The sequence below is a fragment of the Rosa rugosa genome, chromosome 2, assembly GCF_958449725.1.
Source record: "Rosa rugosa chromosome 2, drRosRugo1.1, whole genome shotgun sequence".
NCBI classification, from domain to species: Eukaryota; Viridiplantae; Streptophyta; class Magnoliopsida; order Rosales; family Rosaceae; genus Rosa; species Rosa rugosa.
Genome location: NC_084821.1, coordinates 54,707,282 through 54,730,199, shown reverse-complemented (window position 1 = coordinate 54,730,199; position 22,918 = coordinate 54,707,282). Strand labels below are relative to the sequence as shown.

The window sequence follows — 22,918 nt, the reverse complement described above, 5'->3', positions numbered from 1 at the left end:
GTTAGAGCCCCATCAAGGGTGGGAGTGGGGTGGGGTTTAAAAAAAAAAAAAAAAATGATAAGACATCGCAGAAAAATATAGACCACACAATTGTAAACACGAAAGTCCTGCAACAAATGAAAGAAGGATACGTGTATAAAATAATATAATTCTTATTATTAAATTTGAGGGTTACAATCTCTGTAGTTATTCTTTTGATTAAATACTTGTTACTCCTCAAACTTTTGCCTGAAAAACAGTTTAGTCCCTCGCCTTTCAAATTAAACTGGATAGTCCTTATTCTCTCTAATTCTCACACAACAGGTCCAAAACAGGCCTAAAATGACTATTCTACCCCCAAGATCATTTTTTTATTTTTTTCTCTCTCTTTTTTTAATTTCTCTCTCTTTTTTTATTTATTTTTTCTGCTTTTCTCTCTCTCCCTCTCCACAGATTGATCTTGTCCTCTTCATCTTCTTCTTCAACTCTCTATCCTCCTAAAACGAAACCCCTAAAACTCTCCCCCCCTCCCCCCAAAAAAAAATCCAGTACGTCCCTGTCGTCCAGTCTACTACCTCCAAAGCACCTCCCACGAGCTTGAAGGAATTCCAGAGCTTTTTTTCACGGCTAGTTTTTCACCGCCGCTCAGAGGGACCTCCGCAACCTGAAGGCCGTCGCCGGCCAAATCAAATCCGAGAGGAACGCCGACGTGCGTGAGGTCTACGACAGGTCGTTGAAGCTGGACGACGAGCTCCGCGACCTGGACGCCATGAACGCTGAGTTGACTCTGGTCCGGAACGACATCGAGGACTTGAGCACGTCGCGGATGGAGCTCGCGACCGAGTTGAACACGATCCAAGGAGAGATTGAGAGGGCTCGCTCCGACGAGTCGAAGAAAATCGAAGCCATTAGAGACGAAATTGAGACTTTGAAGCTGGAGATTGAGAAAGGAAGGTAAAAAATCGAATCCTTTTTTGAATTTGTGAGAGAATTATGAAATTGCTGAGATTTTGTGAGATCTAAAATTCCAGAGTGTGAATGTCGTCACCAGAGTGAGAATAAGGACTATCCAGTTTAATTTGAAAGGCGAGGGACTAAACTGTTTTTCAGGCAAAAGTTTGAGGAGTAACAAGTATTTAATCCTTATTCTTTCATAAGAATTTCCTCTGATTTGATCTCCGACGTTGATTTGATCTAAGGGTGGTGAGCACTTGATCTTGAATCGAACGTTGTAATTTGAACTTCTTATCGTGTTGGAGATTTGAAGATGACAATTGATCAAGAACCGTAAAGGCTTGACCTCAATCTAATTTGGCCACCAGTGGTTTCACGTGGTGAGCGTTCTTCGGCTTTTGTAGCAGATGAAATCGGCATGTATTGATGTAGGACGAGATTTTAGCCAATTTCAACAAAGAATCTCGAAAAGAAAGAAGCGTCTTCACATCAAGAAGAATAATTTGAATATTGAAAACTGATATTCAAATAGACTTCTTAATAATGGAATTAATCATAAATTACTATTTTGGATATATCGGGATTCTCGAACAAAATCTTGGTTGGGATTCCAATTATATATTTGCGTAATATTCTTTAGTATCTAGGATTTTATTTCTGATTTTTATTTAATGAGGTTTTATTAGGTTTTCTAGTTGTATTAGGTTTATGCTATGTGCCCTATATATAAGGCACCTCTTAGATTGTAATTTTCATTCAAGTTATCAATAAAAATCAAATATTAGAGAAGTTTCTCTATGTTTCTTACGGCTGTGCCCGTAATTGCTAGTGGATTCTAGCTCATCTCATATGGCTTTCGACGCTTGACGGAGCCTCTTACTATCGTGTTCACGCTTCCCGCATCATTTGGTATCAGAGCGGGTATCGCCCGCTCCTTAGCAGACGACGATCCAAGAGAGAAGTTCACTACCACCGACCTCAACGACGCTGGTCGTAGAGTATCTATCAAAGAAAGTTTTGTTGAAGAGGAACATGCCAAGGGATTTGCCCTAGGACAACCTCATCAATCCAAAAAAAAAAGAAAAAAAAGAAACATGGAACGTTGGATATTCACAACACCGGATTACGATGACTTCCGAACAACATGTATCATCAAAGACAAGGTATGCTCGGTAATAATTGATAGTGGTCTACGAGAGAACTTTGTAGCAAACAAAGTTGTGGATTATTTTCAATTACCGACAGTGAAGCTGAGTGATCCATACTGGATTCCATTTGAGGAGGATGAATATGCACAAGTAACAGAGGTTTGTAAAGTTCCTGTCTCTATGGGAAAATTTTATAAAGAAGAGATTACTTGTCATGTGATTGACATAGACGACACTAATGTGTTTTTTGGAAGACCATGGCATGAAATCGTCGAAGGTGGTTATTGCAAAGACAACACATATTTATTTAGGTGGGAGTCGCACAAAATTAAAATCAAGCCTAGAAAGAAGAACGTCAAGAATGACCATCCTGAGGTGTGTGAAAAGGAACATGAAGAAGCAACTTTGAAGATTGAAGAGAAACTCATTAAGGATAAGGAAGCTGATTCATTCATCACATCGATATCCATGTCATGCATGCCTAATTGTGTTCAAGATCAACCCAAGGAGAAGTCATTGCCCATTCCTTTTCAAGTGGAGGAGTTCAAGTTTCAAGATGCTTATTCTAAACTTGTCTACGGTATTGGATTCATGGTGATACCTTTTAATTTCGAGAATATTGAAGTTGATGGCTTATCATGTTTTATTCCTAGTAATGATCGAGCTGCATTCAAGAGGAACTCGAGGTCGAGTTCTTTTCAAGTGGAGGAGACTGATGTAGGACGAGATTTTAGCCAATTTCAACAAAGAATCTCGAAAAGAAAGAAGCGTCTTCACATCAAGAAGAATAATTTGAATATTGAAAAATGGTATTCAAATAGACTTCTTAATGATGGAATTAATCATAAATTACTATTTTGGATATATCGGGATTCTCGAACAAAATCTTGGTTGGGATTCCAATTATATATTTGCATAATATTCTTTAGTATCTAGGATTTTATTTCTGATTTTTATTTAATGAGGTTTTATTAGGTTTTCTAGTTTTAGTCTATAATAAATTATTCTTTTTGTTTTCTAGTTGTATTAGGTTTATGCTATGTGCCCTATATATAAGGCACCTCTTAGATTGTAATTTTCATTCAAGTTATCAATAAAAATCAAATATTAGAGAAGTTTCTCTATGTTTCTTACGGCTGTGCCCGTAATTGCTAGTGGATTCTAGCTCATCTCATATGGCTTTCGACGCTTGACGGAGCCTCTTAGTATCGTGTTCACGCTTCCCGCATCATGTATGCTTGGTGCTTGTTAACTCTCCATGAGCTTAATGAAGAATCTTGCGGAGGAATATTTTCTTTGAGAAAAAGGAAAACAGTACAAGCAACAACATAAAAAGAAAGTAAAAAAGTCTTGCCACCCGGGGATTCCCATGATTTGATTTAGCAATTTAGCTTTTTTTTTGGGTTTTTGTCTATTTACCCCATTTTTAGAGATTTTTTTCTCACTTACCTCATTAAGTTTTTTTAATTATCTCTTACCCAAACACTCTAAGGAGGTCTTCCCTAATACTCCATTAAGATTTTTTTTTTGCTTTTTAATTTTTTTTAATACCATTTTACCCTTACCCCTTTGTTACTTAGAGAGAGAGAGAAAATGGAAGAGAGAGAAACCATGGGAGACTTTGCCGAAGTCCGGTCACCGGCTACCGCCCACCGGAATTTGCTGAAAATCTCACCGGAAAGTTTTTTTGCACCCAATAGACATCTATTGCCCCCTAATAGAGGGGCAATAGAGGTCTATTGCCCCATAATAGACGACTATCAGCCATGTATAACCCCCCAATAGACGTCTATTGCCCCCTAATAGAACTTTCGGTAGCCGGAATAAGAACTAATCTTCATAAAATTAGACAGATAAAACTTTGATTAAAGAAAAAAACGAAGAAATTATATCAATTTTAAAACGTCTATTGCCTCCCAATAGACGTCTATTGCCCCCAATAGAAGTTTCGATTACCGAAATGAGAACTAATTTTTCTAAAATTACACAAATATAACTTTGATTAAAGAAAAAAAAGAGGAGATTACATCAATTCAAAACGTCTATTGCCCCCCAATATAATCTTTTTTCTTTATTTTTTCTTTCTTTCTGGACCTTCTGCTTCCATTTTTTCTCTCTCTGTAGTCCAAAACATCCAAAGCAGTATTCGACCAAAAGCTGATGTTTGTCATTAAAAAAAAAAAAAAAAAACCCAAAAGCCGAGGTTTGCTTTTCACATTTGTTTGTATGTAAGACTAATAGTAATCAAATCAAATCAAAATTCCAGGACTCGAAACTGTGCCAAACCCCGCCAAACTGGACTCGAATATAAGGAACCAACCATGGAGATCCGAATTCCAACAAGGCGAAGCCCTGACCGGGTTAGGTCGGCATCGTAGTATCCAACATAAGAGTTGCTGGCGATGATTTTGCGGTGGTGGTCCTTCTTGCGGTCCTCGGCTCCCTGGCCGACATTGAGATTGTCGGAGCGGGAGCCGGTGCAGTTGACGGTGTCGCAGGCGGTGAAGCAGCGGCGGAGGCGCTTGGAGACGATGTCCATAACCGGCGTCGCCTCTGTCCATAACCGGTGCTCGGAGACGATCTCCAAAACTGGCTCCGACGAAATCTCCTGGCCTCCGCGACAACCCAAACCATTCCGGCGACGTGGCGAGCCTGGTGAGACCGGCGGCAAAATTTGAAAATGACGGCGGCTGTGAGAGAGAGTAGATCGGAGAGGGATGAGAGAGAGAGAGAGAGAGAGACTGAGAGAGACTGCAGATCGCAGAGGGATAGAGAGAGGATAGAAAATTGATGGCATGGATGTAATTCATTAATTAGATGGAGGGTAAACTTGTCATTTTATTTCAAATTGGGTTAGTGGGAATAAAAATAAGTTGTTGGGGTAAGTGAGATATTTTTTGCTCATTTTGGGGCTTTTGGTCAAAGACCCTTTTTTTTTTCTTTTTTTGAGAAGAATTTTTTTTTTTTTGGGGTACTATTTAGTCTTTTTTGACCCATAAAAATTAGAGATTTTTTATCTACCTAGAATGATAACTAAAATAATAGAAAGCGACCGGTGGTGGAAACTGGCCCCAGTAATACAACTGAACAAGCTCAAAGAAGTTCTTTATTCAATTTTTTTTTTTAAGCATATTGCTCGATTTGTATAGCTAATTTATAATTCAATTACATGAAATTGTTCAATACTACTATACTGTTAAGAGTTAGGCACTCATAGGAATTTCAAAGGCAAAATATAATTTGTAAGGGAACTAATTAATCCAAACAAGGCAATTGAAAAATCTATTATATTAAGCAAATTCTTACTTCCCATGGTTAAATTTTTGAAAATCTTATTATGCCCTTTGTTAATTGAATTGTTTAGTAAATAAAAATTATATTATGAGGCTAAAATAGTAAATAAATCAAATCAGTTATTTTCCCAAGAAATAATAGCCAAAAAATAAGGAAAAAATGCCACGTTTTGAACGTTATGCTGCCTTAAAATTTTTTTTCTCTTTTTTATTTTCTTAAAATTTCAGTTTTTTTTTTCAAAAAAAATTTCACTATTTTTCTTTTTTTTGTTATAAAAGCAAATTGGCAAGCACGGAGCGCATGCCAAGAGGCTAGTATTATTTAAGCCAATTAAGGCTTGTGGTTAAATTTATCATAATCCCTGCAATTGTCCTCCGTGTATTAAACTGCTTAAACTTCCAATATTATTGTTTCAAGGGCATACAAGTAAATACGCACTGAGCGAATAGATCAGACATGCCACGGAATAGGTCAAGCTTGGCGCACGTTTAGAATAGAATAAGTCTCAGGGGGCGAAAATCAACGAGGGATGCCCACGAACAAAAAAAAAACAAACTGAAACAGAAAATGCACGTTTGATGACCACGTCCAAGTTCCAACTGCAAGTACAAATGAACCGCAAATATCCACAATTAACTACCTGCCACAGTACATTTGTTTAAGCAATTAAGTTCATACTCCTTCTCACTGCAGACACAACCATTTAACTACATGCCACAGTTCATTTGCTTAAGCAATTAATTAAGTTGAACCTCCTCCTCACTGCAGACACAACCATTTGAAGGTAGCATCGACGAAGACCTTTTTCACCGCAGCTACCACGTATTTATTTGTTTTTGCTACTAACTATATTGTTCTTTTTACAAAGATTAATCTTCACTGATTTTGGAGGTGAGTCACAAAGGAAACGACAAGGCCAATTTTGAAGCTTCCATCTTCTGGTAATCTCTCCACTAATGCCCAGCCCTTCTTTTTTACGTGTTGCACACCCTTTTGCGGCTTTGTTGCACACCTTCTGCAATTAAATAGAAATATACGTACGTAAATTTCAATAGCTGACCAGTTTTTTGTACGCAGGGTTAACTTTAACATTGTCAAACCTTAGATACACCAAATTGAAAAAACGAAACAAGCAATGCCAATTCTGAGCATAAGGTCAGCTTCTCTTTGAATTTTCTCATTCCTTATCCCAGAGTATGTCTACTTCTTTTTTCTCTTTCGGCTACTGGCCATATACTGTTCTTTGTACACAGATTTTTTGAATGAATAATTGGCTTTGGCTTCTAACGGGTTCTAGAGGAGAATCACAACGGTTGCAAATTCAATTTTTATGGCAGGTAACATTGAAAAAACGAAACAAGCAATGCCAATTCTGAACAAAGGTTAGCTTCTCTTTGAATTTTCTCAATCTTAATTTTTTGGATACGGATTCTCTCGAAGGTGTCTTGCTGTAGGTGACTGAACCGCTGGCTTTCTGATTTTGAATAATCAGAATGAAAATTAGAAGATGGAAAGCCTCACTTCTGCCAAATTTAGTATTGGATTCGGTGGGCTTACGATGAGGGACTGGACCAAAAGGACGAACTCGACGAGGTCTTCGAATAGGACGTGGTCGACGTTTCCATTTGCGACGGAGGAGGACTGAGTCAGGTGGTGGTGGTGGAAAGCCACCGAGCCTCCGAAGTGACCATCTAAATGAAGAAGACTGACTCATGCATGGTTGGTTAGATCAACCAAAGGGAAAGGAAGAAAATATTTCATGATTAAGTGAAGGGAATCAATTGGGCCTGAGTCCGTTCCAAATAAGCTGAGATACTCACAATCACACACTGGGTGGAAGCGAAAGATGAAGAAGGGAAATCTGGAGTGGTGGAGGTGACAGTCGAATAGATTGGGCCATTGGTTTGGGAAAAAGTATGCGGCTAGTGATAAAAATGAAAGAGCGGCTTGGGTTTCTAGAGTAAGAGTGGGGCTCATAAACAAGTTCTGGGCTGAGGACCCAGGCCCAACATTGCCTCAACATAAAAATATCTTCTTTTTAATATAAAAACTAGCCTTCATAGCGCGTGCGAATTTTGTTTTAAAAAAATACATTTAACATAAGCACACTATCCTTCCTCTCTTACTATGCGTGTGCCAAATTTAGCTCAAGAGTGCAATTTAATTTCCGTGCTTTCATATGCAAATATTATACTATAGTGTATATGCATTTAGCAATTCATTAGTAAAAAATATAAAACCGTATACAAAAATATGCATTGATATATACAAATATTTACAATTTTAATAGCCGAAACGTAATGTGAGGCCAGGGCATCACACATTTAAGTGTACTTATTATTGGAATTGGTTAACTACCACAAAATAAAAACATACTTATTTAAAAAGAAACTTCTATACATGGCTATATACATATTTGTTCAATAAAGTCCATAGTCTCCGCCATTAAAGCAAGAAAATCAAAACCCCAAAAATTTTACACAAACCCATCAAAACCCAAAAGGTGCATATGAAAATCAAAATCTGAAAAAGATCCAGTGACAATTATGAACCCTAACCTGAAGTGAATCCGCAAAATTGTCAGCCAACTTGAAAATAATTTTCTCCTCTTGTTTGATTTTGCTATGTTCCTCTTTCTGTGTTTGTTTTCATCTTTTGTATGAACCGTAAATTGAGTGAGGAGTGAGTACTGATGTTGCCATATGTACTCCAATCAACTATCATCACGTTGCCTGAATCTTCATTTGTGTTGAGATCGTGCGCCATGGCAGTTCTCTCTCGTCTGCAGATCGCGTGCGAACCGTTTTTTCTTTTTTCTCTTTCTGTTCCCTGCAGCACAATTATGTAGTTCCATATTTATATTTTCTTTCATTTTTTTGGTCTTTTACAGTAATAACCCTCTTCATATCTTTTATTTTGCTGAACTTTGTATCTGTAGTGGGCAATTTAGGAACTTCAAAAATTTGGTGAAGTCTTTGACATCAAAAGAGGGGCCTGGCTTTATAGTAGTAGAGATATCTGTTGTTAGCACAAAAAACAAAAAACAAAAAAAAACGTAGAGGACTCGAGGCAAATGTTGAGAAAAAGGAAAACAGTACAAGCAACAACATAAAAAGAAAGTAAAAAAGTCTTGCCACCCGGGGATGGGAATGATTTAGCAATTTAGCTTGTTTTTTTTTTGGGTACTATTTAGTCTTTTTTGACCCATAAAAATTAGAGATCTTTTTATCTACCTGGAATGATAACTAAAATAATAGAAAGCGACCGGTGGTGGAAACTGGCCCAGTAATACAACTGAACAAGCTCCAGGTACTTCTTTATTCAATTTTATTTATTTATTTATTTTTTTAAGCATCTCGATTTGTATAGCTAATTTATAGTTCAATTACATGAAATTGTTCAATACTACTATACTGTTAAGAGTTAGGCACTCATAGGAATTTCTAAGGCAAAATATAATTTGTAAGGGAACTAATCCAAACAAGGCAATTGAAATTGTTTCTAGATATTCAAAGTAAATATAATTAGTTACACTGAATCAAGTCATTTTTGGGTTTAAGGTAACTTTCATTTGGGTTCGTACGTTTTTCATTATATTAATGTTAATAGATACGGGGATATCTCTTTCAATAATTTTGTTCCCTATTTCATTTGCAGGAAGAAATTATCAGTATAACGGAAATAGGGAACAAAATCAGGACGTACATAAAACAAAATGATTACCCTTCCATGATTGACGATCACTAAAGGGGAAACAAATTAATCTCTAATCACTTCATCATAAGCAAATGTACCTCAAACCATGTATTATATGCTATATAAGAAGATAAAAGAGGTCCCCAAGTTCTGGCACAAGAAGAACCTAGCAAGAAAAAAACCAACAAGAAGAAAAGAGCCATTATGAGTTTGGTATATTCATTCCTAGGGTTTAGGGTTTTCTTGTGTTTGTGCTTGTTGGTATGGGTAACGAAAGGCCAAAATGTCAACCTCTTTCGTCAAACCGAACAACTTGGTCGGCGCAAGATTTTCAATGTGATGGATTATGGAGCTGTTGAAGGTGGAATAACTGATAACAGCCAGGTAAGTTAATCTGCGCTGTATAAGCTTTTGCATGTGAATTTGGTTCACTCTGTGAAGTGATGGGTTTATCAATGAATACATATAACTGAACAGTAATACTCTTTTTCTTTGCATATAGGCATTTTTGAAAGCATGGAATGATGCCTGTAAATGGACCGGAAGGGCAAGGGTTTTGGTTCCCAGAGGAATATTCAAGTTATTCCCAGTTGTATTCTCAGGTCCATGCAATGGTCCGATTGCCTTTTTGATCATGGGGACTTTAAGAGCCTCTACTGATCCATCAACATTTAATTCTGAAAATTGGATAAACTTCCGATACTTGGAGCAGTTAACCGTAGCCGGAGGCGGTACCTTGGACGGCCAAGGATCCTATGTTTGGCCTCTTAACAACTGCAACAATCGTCCATGCAAGACACTCCCCATCGTAAGTACTTAATATATTGCTCCACTTTTCTTCTTTTCTTTTTTAACCGAAGATGACATTTTGTTAAGCTACTAATTTTTTTTTTTTGAAACGGTTAAGCTACTAATTAACATGGAGTAATTTATTACAGTTCCATTAATGTCAATTGGTTCTTCAAATTATGCCCAACTGCTCTTTTGATCCAAATCTAAGTGAAAAATAATGGCGCTGTTAATGATTTGGGTTTTGGTTTTAATTTATAACAGCACTAAAAATTCTTATATCCTGGTCATGATTAGTCAGTACATCCTTCTGAGCACTATACTTTTTACTTGTAATCACTGAATTTCAGATTTCATAATAAAGGCCAAGAGAGGCACGTACATTTTTGCTGACTAATTTCTTATCGAAATTGTTAGTTAGTGTGGTTAATTGACATGTATATCTCATTATCTAACATCTTGTGTTGTCTCGTGAAATATCGATGGACCAGTCTTTGAGTTTTGACTTCGTCACAAATGCAAGCGTCGCTCACTTGAGATCATACAACAGCAAAAATGCCCATATCAAGGTTTATGGATGCAACAAAATGGACTTCACCAAACTTAGATTGTCAGCTCCAGGTGATAGCCCAAACACCGATGGCATAAAAATCGGAAACTCCTACCGCATCAGAATCTCACGCTCGGTTATTGGGACCGGCGATGACTGCATTGCGATATTGTCAGGAAGTAGGGAAATCCACATTTCTAAAATTTTTTGCGGTCCTGGGCATGGAATCAGCATTGGAAGTCTCGGAGGGTATGATAATGAATACGATGTGGAAGGAGTATATGTGAAAGATAGCGGTTTAAAGGGGACTACCAATGGTCTAAGAATCAAAACATGGGCTTATTCTCATCCCTTGAAGGTTTCAAAGATTAGATACGAAAACATTGTGATGACTGATGTCACGAATCCAATTATTATCGATCAAAATTATTGCCCCAGCCCTCCCTGCAATCAACAGGTATGTATCTCACTCTATTTGTTTTATACTACACGATCCCTAGTGTATGCGCATGCGAATATAGTCTTAGAATAAAGGCATAATTGCTTAATTACTACCCTAGGTTTCATTTTAGTGTCAATTTGCTATTCTAAGTTTTATTTCAGTCAATTTGCTACCCTAGGTTTTCAAAATTAGCCAATCTGCTATCCTAGGTTTTATTTTAGTCAATTTGCTACCCTTCCATCAAACTTGCTACTCTAAATATTCAAGATTATCAATTTACTTTCCTAAATTTTCAAAATTAGTCTTTACTACCTTAGATTTTCAAAATTAATTCAAGTTTGGACGAAGAATTGGACAAACTAATATAACGAAAATGTAACAAATTGGCTAATTTTGAAAACTTAAGGTAGCAAATTGGCATAAATAATCCTTAGGGTAGCAACTTCGCTAATTGTGAAAATCTAGGGTAACAAATTGGCTGAAATAAAATCTAGGGTAGCAAATTGACACTAAGGTGAAAGCTAGGGTAACAAATTGGCTATTAAGCCTAAAATATATGTGAAGTGGTACAGATGTAGTATAGATTGATATTTTGACAACCCAATATGTACGTTAATGTTCTTAGTCGAACACATTTGTTTTATGATGACAAATATCAATCTGTTACTTGAGTGAACATTGACTTTATCTAACAAATATGCGTTTATGTCTTCTGGTGTAGGTTACTTCGAATGTGCAAATTAGTGATGTGACATATAATAACATATGGGGAAGTTCTTCTTCCAAAGAAGCAGTAATTCTGAAATGCAGCAAAACCAGCCCATGCAAGAACATGGTGATGAGCAATATCAAGTTATCCCTCAATGGTCCTGGAGGTATTGCGAGTTCTTCCTGCGAAAATGCCATTGGCGTCTCTTACGGCACACAAAACCCTCCTTCTTGCATAAAAGTCTAGATTTATATATGCAGCATATGCTTTTGACTTCAAGCAGTCTTTGGACATAGCTAGCTTAGCAGTTCTGTTTTTTTAGGCCGACTTGCATAGCATCATACACTTGTTTGATGCTTCGTTTTTACGTACAACATGAGTTGAAAACAGTGGTGTTAAGTTCTACAATGTGATCATTAATGAGCATGTTTCAAATGGGTTTTCTGTTTCATCCACCTAGTTGAATCTGAATATTCGCAAGAAGGAAAATGTTGTTTTACTTAGTTCCACAAATAAATCTACACTGAATCACCAAATATATGTGGAATATGCCAATATGGACATGTAGAAAGATTTATCTAATCTCCTGCAAACATGAAGACATACGCCGGGATGGTGATCGATAGAAGTGAGAATATCAGCTAAAATTTTGGAATTACTTCGCTAGGGAATTCTTCAATCTACTTGCCAAAATGAGATCTTGGCAAAGACAACTAGGTTTAGCAAAACTGAAGAAAAGCAAGCATATATTCCTACTATAGGAAAAGTGAATTTAATTTCTCCGAACACATGCCCATAGACAACTCATCTTATTCTGTTATATACTTTGTCCTCCAACCTTTTTTTTTTCCCTTTTCTTTTTCTATGCAGAATAAAATTACCTAGGGGTGGGCATTTTGTACCGAAAATGCGGTTACCAACCCGAACTGCACCAAAAAAACGGTTCGGTAACCGCACCGAACTAAAACGGTTTCGTTTTATGATCACACCGCACCGAACCGTATAAAAGCGGTTCAGTTGTGGTTTCGGGTCATAAACCGCCTGATTTAAACCGACCCACACCGAATTTATTTTAATTACATTTTATTTATTTATTATTTCTTTATTGATGGAAATGTTGGTTTTCAATATATAAGAAATCCATTTTTGATTAGGTTTTCAATTTGTAATAAGTTGCTATGTTTGTTTGATCATTGATATATATATATATATGTGTGTGTGTGTGTGTGTGTGTGTGTGTAATAAGTTGTTATGGTCTTTCTGCAAGTTGCTTGATATTTGGGTGATATTTGCCGATTTGTGTGGACTATAAATGCATTCAAAATTTATTTATGCCTTATTGAAATTGTTAGGTAAAAATAAGCCTGATTTTGGCCCTCTCTTTCTAGTTGAAATTAATAAATAGCTCCAAACCGAAACCGACCCGCACCACACCGAAAAATGGTGTTACCGAAATAATCGGTTCAACCCTTTTGTAATGCGGTTGCGGTTTAAAAAGCGGTTTGGTTGCAGTTTGGACCTCAAACCGAACCGAGCCGCACCGCGCCCACCCCTAAAATTACCCTTAATTGTGGTAGCTGAGTTTGACAAAAGTTACATACATTAAACTTTGGGCCTCCGTTAAGACTACATTGGAGAGAATTTTTTTTTTTTTTTTTGAAAGAGGGCTAGAATGGCTGTTTTTAAGTCTTGATTATTAATGTAACTACAGAATACATAGGGGAGGACATGATACCTAAATCCCAAATTACAATAAGCATAAGGAGAATATCCTGAGATAATAACGAGAGTTTCTACAAAAAGTATGTATTATACCATGCACCAATTAGTTTACTTGAAGCCATAATATACCGGAAAACGAATCTGGTGACACTTAGTTTCATCCTGCTACTAGGAGATTGTGACCATTTGACAAAGCAATGAACTTACCGCTTAACTAGGGTAGGTGAGGCACACAAAGTGTGCAGGACCGAACAGAGTCCACGCCACCATACCACAACTCGGTAGATATTTATTGCTGACATAAAGCCACATCCTACTAAAAGTAAAAATCAAAATTAATAAAGAACAATAAAAACACCATCAGCCCAATATGGGCCCAAAGTCTGAGTCCAGGTCCACAAACTATCCAACATAGTGTATGTTGAGAAAACAGGCCACTAGCCCAGCCCAATCCTTTGTTATCGCAGCCACCGCCGTTGTTGACCAACCACCGCCAGCGCACCACCACCAACATCGCCCACCCAACCCGTTCTGGACTCTGGAGCCTCCTACTCCAGCCATAACCACCAACTTGTGTTCATGTCCAGACCAGCTCGAATCGGCCACCAGATCAAAACGGCAACCAAATCTCCCCCTCTAACCATAACCACCAACGCGTTTCCATCTCCAAACCAGATCCAAATCCGACAGTCATAGCAGTACGATCTGATCCCACCTACCTCCATCTCCCATCGAAACAATCTCTCCAAGCCGCCAATGAAACCCTCAACACCATGAGTCGATCCCTAAATCTAGCAAACAGACCTTGAACACCACACCAAACCAATAATTCAGAGAGAAATTACTTATCACTAGACTAATTGACTAATTCACTTCTCTTTTCCTTAGTTTATCAATATGGTAGTAGAGGGCTTTGCAAATTCATTTTGTTCCATTCGCATCAACAAGGAATTGTACATAAGAGTTCGTAAAAGAGTTCAACTGTCCGTCCTAGCTGACAAAAGATCCTAGGTTCGCAACTGGCTACAAGTCGATCAGTTCATAAAAGGGTTGAGATTGCACTCATCCGGAAGTCACTCCACGTATAATAGCCACATCTAATACTAATCGATAACTATCATACTTTTTTGGATCCAAAGGAGGCCAAAAGGGGAGTAGAACTAGGACGTGAGAGCTTTATTTTTATTTGATTATTTATAATGCAAGAAGGTAAGGTTAAGTTCTCGCCCAAGGTTAGCCAAAAAGATGGATTCAACTAACCCAAATGATAGAACATGTAGAACAATCACACTACTCCAGACTCTAGATTGATCAGCAACAGGTTAATGGGGGATGGAAATGAACCTAAATATGAGGACAAAGCTGTACCTCCAATTCTTTGGTCAAGTCTCCCTGGTTTTCCTCAGTCACTAGAGCATCCTAGAAATAGATTGCAACGGAATTTGACAAGTGGGCATCGATAAACTGCAACTTTGCACTCGCACCGTTTATTCGGTAAATACAAATTGGTATTTAAGCTTTCGAGTGCGTGCACAAGTCACAAGCATGAGCAAGGATAGATACTCGCAATCACAGCATAACATAACTTAACTAGAACTAGAACTAGAACTAGAACTTTCAAATCAATGACGAGGTTAAAAGCTAAGATATGTCAATCCAAACCATCTCTTGAAACTTCAACTGAAGCGGGGTCCGAATATTTCAGTCACAGAAAAAGAACCACTGCAACGGAAAAGATGGAAATACTGAAAGGAATAGATAATAATCACCCCTTCAAACACAAGAAAGTTTCTTTGCATTTGTCAATCCCGCCTACCAAGCTCCATCCATGGATCTTTCCCGATGGTATGGGTTAATGCAACGTTGGACGAGTGACACGTGGCCGCACAGGTGTCTTTGAAGGACTTACCCTACAAAATTGCAATGTATATGAGATAATCTACTTGAGGAGTTTAGGCAATGTCATTTGGTTTAGAGACCACACCTGATGGGTTGTGTTCCCAACACCATTCCGCTACAGTTCAGTGCAAGTATGGCACTTTCTGCCTGTTCATCAAAGAAAAAGCGTAAGAAAATTATTTATTTCAAGAGATAGATCTTTTATCTTCAAAACCATACAGCAGAAGATTCAAAATTCCTCAAACAAATCTGCCAATCAAATGTAACAGAAAGGAGGATAGAGGAGATAAAGATGATATATATTCTTGGCTATACAAACACCTATGGGGAAATATTCTCTTAGATAACCTGGATATTTTGTTACTAATTCTCACTCAATCATCAGGTAGATTCTTATTTTATTTCTGTGGTGCATGATTCACAGTCTGAAATCTAATTCAACCAAACAAACAACCACATTGGTGTTGAGACCACCTGTTCCCATGTCCATGAAAAAAGATAAATGCAAAAGGGTATATCTCTTACCAAGCTTGTCTCCGCCATAAGCAATATCGTTACAAATTACTTAAAACAAAAATGCAAGTTCTCTATAGTGCAATCCGTGAGCTATGCTGCAACAAATACTCTAAAGAATAGGCCCGTGTTTTTCTCTAGTGGGGTGGGAATACTTGGGGAGATGGAAGATTCTGTCTTCCAATTGAATGGGATCGAAAAAGGAACCAATGTCCAAGAGTAACAAATATACTGAAACCATGTACATTTTCAACAAGAAATCGGATACAGAGATTTTAAATTCATGCACCCTGAATTATTTCGCAAGCAAATCTTCAACCCTTGTTTTACAGAGTAAAAATTTCTGTAATTGGTATAGAGACCTTTCAAAGAGAAACTATTCACTCTTGTTAAATATGCTATCATTAGTTGGGCCATCAATGTAGTAGGAACGGTAAATCCTAAACTCCAAAGCCATTACCAAGGGAGTGCACAGTCGAGCCTAGCACAACAACTGAATAAAAAAAGCTAAAAGAACAGTACAAAATTAACACTGACAAAAAATATATATATATACTTGCATTAAAAAAACCAAACAATAATACAAAAGATAAAATAAAAAATAAAAAAAATAATTTGTCACCTCCTATTTCATTTCTTTTTGGATATATTAGACCATAATAAATAACATTGTGACATCAAGTGTGTAGCTAGAGGCCAATAAGATAATGCATCTGCAGAATTTTATTGGCCTATTGCTGTTTCCCCAAAGTTTATGCTCTTAGAATACGGGTCCAACAAGTATTTTGATATTTTAAACATAATCAAACTCAGACAGCAAAAAGAATGCAGAGATACTTCAAAGAATTACGAGTAGATTCTGTTGTTTGAATGGTTAAATCAAAACAAAGCTTAAACGATGATAGACTTATTTAGTTACAGTTATATACAACTATATTTAATCTTTGGGGCTGATACAAAAGACGTTAGAATTGCATTTTCTTTCCCATTAAAACCATGGAGTTGCTTGCAACAAAAATTAAGAAAATAAAAACAAAATATATATAGACCATTCAAACAACAAAGAAAAGAGGAACCGTTTGGCAAAGATATATAGACCAACTTCCAATAGATCTTGTATTTCAAGATAAACATGAGAAAGCAAAAACCCAAATTGGATACCAATTAATGTTGCAATGATTTATTATAATGTTTGGTCTCACTTACTTTTTTATCTGAACCCCAAACAGTTCAACAAATAAGAGTGTTATATCATTTGCCAAATCACTTGGTATCTAAAATTTGGGATAGATTTGGTGACAGAAGTATTCCCAAGGAAGGGAACTATATAGACAAGACTTTAGGATAAACAAATTCAGTCACATATCTTAGCAAAACTTCTTGACTTTAATCTTCATCAACCTTAATGTTGTAAACATAAACTTACCATTGCAAATTCAACAAAAGCTATACGGGTTGAATGCACATGATCTCCCAAAAGCCTCAAACGAGTAACCTGATGTTAGGAAAAAAAAAAAGAATTAAATTACCTCACAAAATATGACTATAAAAACGATAAATAATAAATAACATTCTTCCCTACCTCACCACAAGCTGTTTCAAAGAAACTCTTGACTTCAGCTTGAGAAACCTGCACACAGAACCAGCAAAATATTTCAGATATTCAACTGCCATATATGCATGTATAAGGCTTAATGCCCAATTCCACAACATCTGGGACAAAAGGATTCACAAGAAAAGTGAAAACCTTCTTATCGATATTTGTACAGTATACAGTCCTGCTACACATTTCCCGTTCATCTTCTGACTGTATAAGAAATTAGGAAATCTCTGAGAATGCAACCTCACTAGCATGCATCAATGAGACAATAAAGACAAATTTTTAGAGAGTAATTGATACCCTAGGGAGGAATGTAGGATTCACAGGAAGGATGGCAGTTTTTGAAGGTAAGACCCTAACGGGGTAATACCCTAGCATCGTCCCACCAAGGTTCAAGGCTGCTCTCGCACCATCTGTCAAAAAAGAACTTCAACTGTAACATGCAATATTTAAGTAATGACAACATGTTACCAAATGCTTGCAGACCAAAAAATTCTTACGCTCATCAGCAAACTCCACAAATGCAAAACGGAGCACTGAATGCGGATCACCACAAATTCGGCAGTCAACAACCTTGAAATATAAAGAAAAAAAAAATTTAGACGTGTCATCTAAGACATTAACTTGATGAAGCAACCATCACCAGCTCTAAATCAAGGCTTCATGATTGAGCTATGTCTGAAAGTCTGGGTGTTAGCCCCATAACCTTCTAAGAATAGCATTAAGTAGTTTCAGAGCATTGGCAAACCCCGAAAGGGGCGAATTTTTTATTGAGCAGCGGATATCCATCATAGCCCACAGACACAAAACATTATCAGAAATTTACAGCCTCTGTTAGGTCAATACCACAAATCAGTTCAGCAGAAATGTATTATAAAGAAAGAGACCCGCTGGTCTTGCTAAAAATTCATATAACATATCATTAACAGCGGTGTCTAATTTCTGTCTTCAATGCGCTACTCATTCACCCTTTTTGCCCAAAGAATGAAATCAACAACTAACCTTGCTAAAACTCCTAAACAGTATCAAGTCTTGTCATGCAACAGCACATCTTCCAAATACTTAAAACACCAAATGGTAATAGTAACTACACCAAAACCTAACCTCATTTTAGCTCAAGAAATTGAGTGCAACTCCACTCAGCCATCAGCCCCAAAATAATTGGGATCCACTATTCTCTGCCAGTCAGGCCTAGCAAAAACAACAGTATTCACCACATCTCGAATAATCATGTCCTTTGTCTACCCCTGTTATTCTAGACTGGTGTATTGACTTGAATGAGCTCCGACTTCCCTACTGAAGTGTCCTTAGGTCTTAGATGCACATGCAGAACGCATGTGAAATGGCATTTCCTCCCCTCCTCACCCCTTGGTGCTCCCTGCCCTAGATGGAATAATCTTTATTTCTAATTCAACCTTAACATTAGCATCTTATTATACTCATTTATCAGCATGTTTCTTCATCAAATCAACATTCTACACCGCATAAAGGGCAGTCAATGAAACTTCAATCTGGTGACATGTATGGATCAAGTCCCTAAATTTTCAATTTCAACACTACTAACCAATGTTATTTTAAATTGCCCCCATCATTCTTTAATAACGTAAACGGAATGCTCAACCATCTTCATGTGACCTCAAGGCCTCATGAAAAATGGCAGTAATTTTCCATGTCAATTTCACCCTCTCAAAAACTCCAGCCGTCAACAACTACTGTGCCCTTAACATCCTCAAGGGCAGGAAAGACCCTGGAAAATAGTACCGCATGGATGTATGGATCCACATGGAAATACTGAATCATGAGAACACATTTCATGGTTACTAGGCTAAAGCTGACAAGCGGTTAAATAATCCCTATAATTTAGTCATGCATTTAAAGTCCAAAAGTAATATAAAAAAAATGAAAAAAAGACCCTGTACAGTAATAGAATACTTTCACATATACCAAAGCCATAGCCACAAATCTCAACCAAACCACTTTTCCTCTTATTGTAGAGAGATATTGTATCAATAAAGAAAATCAAGCAAATCTTCACTTGGAAAACAAATATCATTTATACAACATAAAGAGGAAGCAACATATTTCGATCGAGGTTTGACATTAATACGAAAACGAACCTTACACTTCTTAACTTTAATTAATTTCTCACATTTTAATAACATGATTTCATACAGAGCCAACTTATTCAGAAAGAGACACACATGAATGACATGATGTAGATAAAAAACCGGAAACAGCACATAATACTCTTGGCCAGAAGAGCATTAAGGCAAACCTCAGTATTGAACCAATTTCTGCGCGTGGATCAAGCAAAATGTATCATTTTTATACTGGGAAAAAAATAACAATAAAAACCTTGCATACGAGTTTCAATTATAAAGACATCTATAATGCTCTTAAACAACCAATGCCAGAGGATAATCACATGAAATTTGGCAAAACTGCTACCAAAAACTTCTCACATGATCACAGTCCTCATTCTTTGTGATTCAAATGATTGTTGCAAGGGGACAAACTTAACACTAAACTTCATTCTGGAAAGTGATTGCTTATTTCAGGACATCGAAAAGCAATGTATTGTTATGGAATTACTGCTCTAAAGTAACTTGACCCAAGAGTATAGAGAAAGCAAAGAAACAAAAGGAAGCACCTAGGTTTGAACTCAACAAATTTACTAACATAATCACCCTTTCTGAAAACTTAAAGTGGAGGTCAGGAAAGCAATGCAACATACTTGTCCACAATTACTAAATATGGCAGCAAGACGCTCTTCGGTAACCTACATTAGAAAAGGAGAGTGTTCATAGCTGCTAGTTATTTCAAAGTCTAAAGATACAGAACCCAAATACATATTAAGATCTTCCAATCAACTTACTTGCTGATCAATATCAGAAACATAAACTGTTCGTCTAATACTATTTTCGCGCTCAGCTCTGAAGGCTCTCCCACTCAACCTTCTCTTCCCCTGATTATAGTTATTTCTTCTCTGGAAATCACGAACAGCACAAATTAATAACCAAATACAATGACGGAAAATGACAACTTTGGCGGAGAATGTAACCTTCTATAACCCTGAATATAGTTATTTCTTCACCGTGAACAACCAACAGTATAAATAAATTTAACCAAATGCAATGAAGAAAAAAAGAACAGCAATAACTAGTGCAGGTCATCCTTACAGCAAGCAACTTCATTATGAAACAAGCGTCTGTTTTTCAAACAAAGTGGTTCCACAGAACAAACTTCACAAAGGTTCTCCATTAATAAGTTCCAACAATCAGATCACTACAACAATTAACAATAATACTGATAATAGAAAAATAATAGTCGCAGTTACGGCAACAATAACTACAAGATGATATCACGAGCATAATTCAAAAATGCACCGAACAAAACCCCATGTTGAAAGTCTATTGATAAACATATCCGAAAAATTCTTGCTAGCTGCAGAAGCAGATGACTTCCAACACGTGCAGATAAACAGACTAAAAATAAAAAATTTAAAGGGCAATCACAAACCCACTAAACTCACCAGACCAACAAGCATAAAAACATCAAATCATGAATTCAAACAATACCAGTGGACAGCTCAATGTGACCAGAAAATACAACTGGTTACATTGCTTGAATCCATAAATCCTTTTCATTTACATAACTATCCATAATAGTAGCTCAACTTTTTAATCACAAATAATCACCAACACAAAAACTGTTGTAGAATGAAATGAACTTCTTTTACCGACAACACAAACAGCTACCAAGTCAACAAGAAACCCAATTCACATCACATTCCATCACAACTACTATAAACAAGAAAAAAAAAAAAAACCCACAGCTCACTTAACTAAAACTAAACATAATTCCAACAAAAACCAAAAAAGAAAAAAAAGGGGATCAAAAGAGAAAGATGAGTACCCTTCGATTGTTGGCCTGATTGTCAGTGGGCAAGAGCTTATTGTTATTGACAGCAAAAGAGTTATCAAAATTGTGATTTTGCAGAGGTGAGTAAGATGAAGGGAAGAACTCTTTGGCTAAAGGGTTCAACTTGGTGAACATATCCACCAGCTTCTGCACATCGAATTCCGATTTGGGTTTCGATTCAGATACGGGTTTTGATATTGAATCCAAGTTCTGGTTGTTGGCAGAGGCTGCCTCACCGGCAATCTCAGCAACCGCGGCCATAGAATCTAAACCCCCGCAGACAAATTCAACAACAACAAAAAAATATAGAAAACTAGTGCAGAAAGATTGAAACTTTGTACGATAAATTTGAAGAACAGAGCTAAATATGACGAAATTAAGCTGCTTTCTAGTTCTTCCTTCCCTGTGTTTGTTGCTATCTACTCCTCAGGAAATGAGGAGGGTTTTATTAAAGCTTGAGAATTTGGAATGCAACTCAACGAAAACAGCAAAAAAAAGGAAGAAAATTTAAGGGAAAATAGTGAGAGAGAGAATAAAATAGCTGAAAGAGGAATATGGGTTTAGTGGACAATGATCAGAGCTGAGGTGTTGTTGATGGAAATGGAGGTGTTGGGAGGAGCAAACAGTTGGCCTTGGGTTTGGCTTTTATTGCTAAATGCTGAGTAACCCTTTACTTCTCTCTCTCTTTTTATTTTCTCTATTTTTTTTCTTTTATGGGTTTTTATGATTTTGGGTTTGGCAATTTGGCTTTGGGTTTCAGAGTAGAGATACAGAGAGTTGAGTGTGTGTGCTAAACTATGAATGGGGCATGAAAAATGAGAAAGGGGAAGGAGGAGCCCACGTAGGGTGACTTAAGCAATAACAAAGTTTTTTTCCTTTTATATTTGTTTCTATATTTTGCTCCCTGACTCTAATCGGTGTGTATTGTGCAACCAGTGTCAGTATTACAGATAGATAGATATATGTCATGCATAACTACTTATGTCTCCGCCAACGTTAAGGTGTTTTTTATAAAAAACAAAAAAAATTATGTGAAAAAATATAGACCGGCATTATAAGGTCGAGATCAGGTTAAGCTAACATACGAATTGAATGGAGTTAGTCTACCTTAATAACAAATTAATCTACATATATTGATACATTAATAAACTGTAAGCCAACTTTTTGATATATTTATAAGAATTTCAACAACATTAGTGCATATATTCATTTTACCATAGCTTTTCTGGTTCCTAGAATAAAGCACTACACTTGAGGCCAAGAAAATATTATGTAGTATTGTTAATGTCTATGTAAACAATCTACTTTATTTATGCCTTCTGCAATTTTGTTTTGCCGTAACGAATATGTTCTTGCTTTTAGGCACTGTGGTTGGTTTAGAGAGTTTTGACTTTTGGTTGTAGGGTTTAGTTTGGAATTAAAAGGGTGTGGAGTGTGGACCATGCGGAGGAATTTTATGTGCCACATGTTAATTCTGATTTTTCTTTTGAAGTTAACTCCATGTCTCCAATAATTTTACATGTTAATTGATGGACTGGGAAATGTTTTTAGTTCAAAACAGTTTTTTTTATCGTCTTCTAAGACAGAATATGAAAGTGAAAGTGATATAACCATAAAAAAATTTAAACCTCGTTCGGTTGACGCAATTTCTTTATTTTTCTCATGAAATGAGAAATTAGATTTCTCATGAACTTTCTATTTC

General features: G+C 36.8%; 2 protein-coding genes and 1 long non-coding RNA gene across 3 annotated transcripts; 2 read left to right on the top strand and 1 right to left on the bottom strand.

Annotated features, from left to right (window-relative positions):
- The first annotated feature begins 6,451 nt into the window (after positions 1 to 6,451).
- LOC133728516 (uncharacterized) lies at positions 6,452 to 7,798 on the top strand. The gene is made up of 3 exons (XR_009855877.1): positions 6,452 to 6,530; positions 6,713 to 6,757; positions 6,868 to 7,798. It is a non-coding gene; the product is annotated as an uncharacterized LOC133728516 (long non-coding RNA).
- A 1,031-nt stretch (positions 7,799 to 8,829) lies between these two features.
- Positions 8,830 to 11,856, top strand: LOC133728607 (exopolygalacturonase-like). The gene is made up of 4 exons (XM_062156027.1): positions 8,830 to 9,455; positions 9,574 to 9,879; positions 10,352 to 10,867; positions 11,574 to 11,856. The coding sequence occupies exons 1-4, from the start codon at positions 9,276 to 9,278 to the stop codon at positions 11,805 to 11,807; spliced, it is 1,236 nt and encodes a 411-aa protein (XP_062012011.1). The 5' UTR covers positions 8,830 to 9,275; the 3' UTR covers positions 11,808 to 11,856.
- Positions 11,857 to 14,739: 2,883 nt separating this feature from the next.
- LOC133728482 (polyadenylate-binding protein-interacting protein 9-like) lies at positions 14,740 to 21,925 on the bottom strand. The gene is made up of 10 exons (XM_062155888.1): positions 21,211 to 21,925; positions 20,171 to 20,281; positions 20,030 to 20,074; positions 17,796 to 17,868; positions 17,596 to 17,708; positions 17,443 to 17,502; positions 17,278 to 17,325; positions 17,122 to 17,190; positions 15,268 to 15,329; positions 14,740 to 15,193 (listed from the first exon to the last, which is right to left on the bottom strand). The coding sequence occupies exons 1-10, from the start codon at positions 21,475 to 21,477 to the stop codon at positions 15,136 to 15,138; spliced, it is 906 nt and encodes a 301-aa protein (XP_062011872.1). The 5' UTR covers positions 21,478 to 21,925; the 3' UTR covers positions 14,740 to 15,135.
- Positions 21,926 to 22,918: the final 993 nt, after the last annotated feature.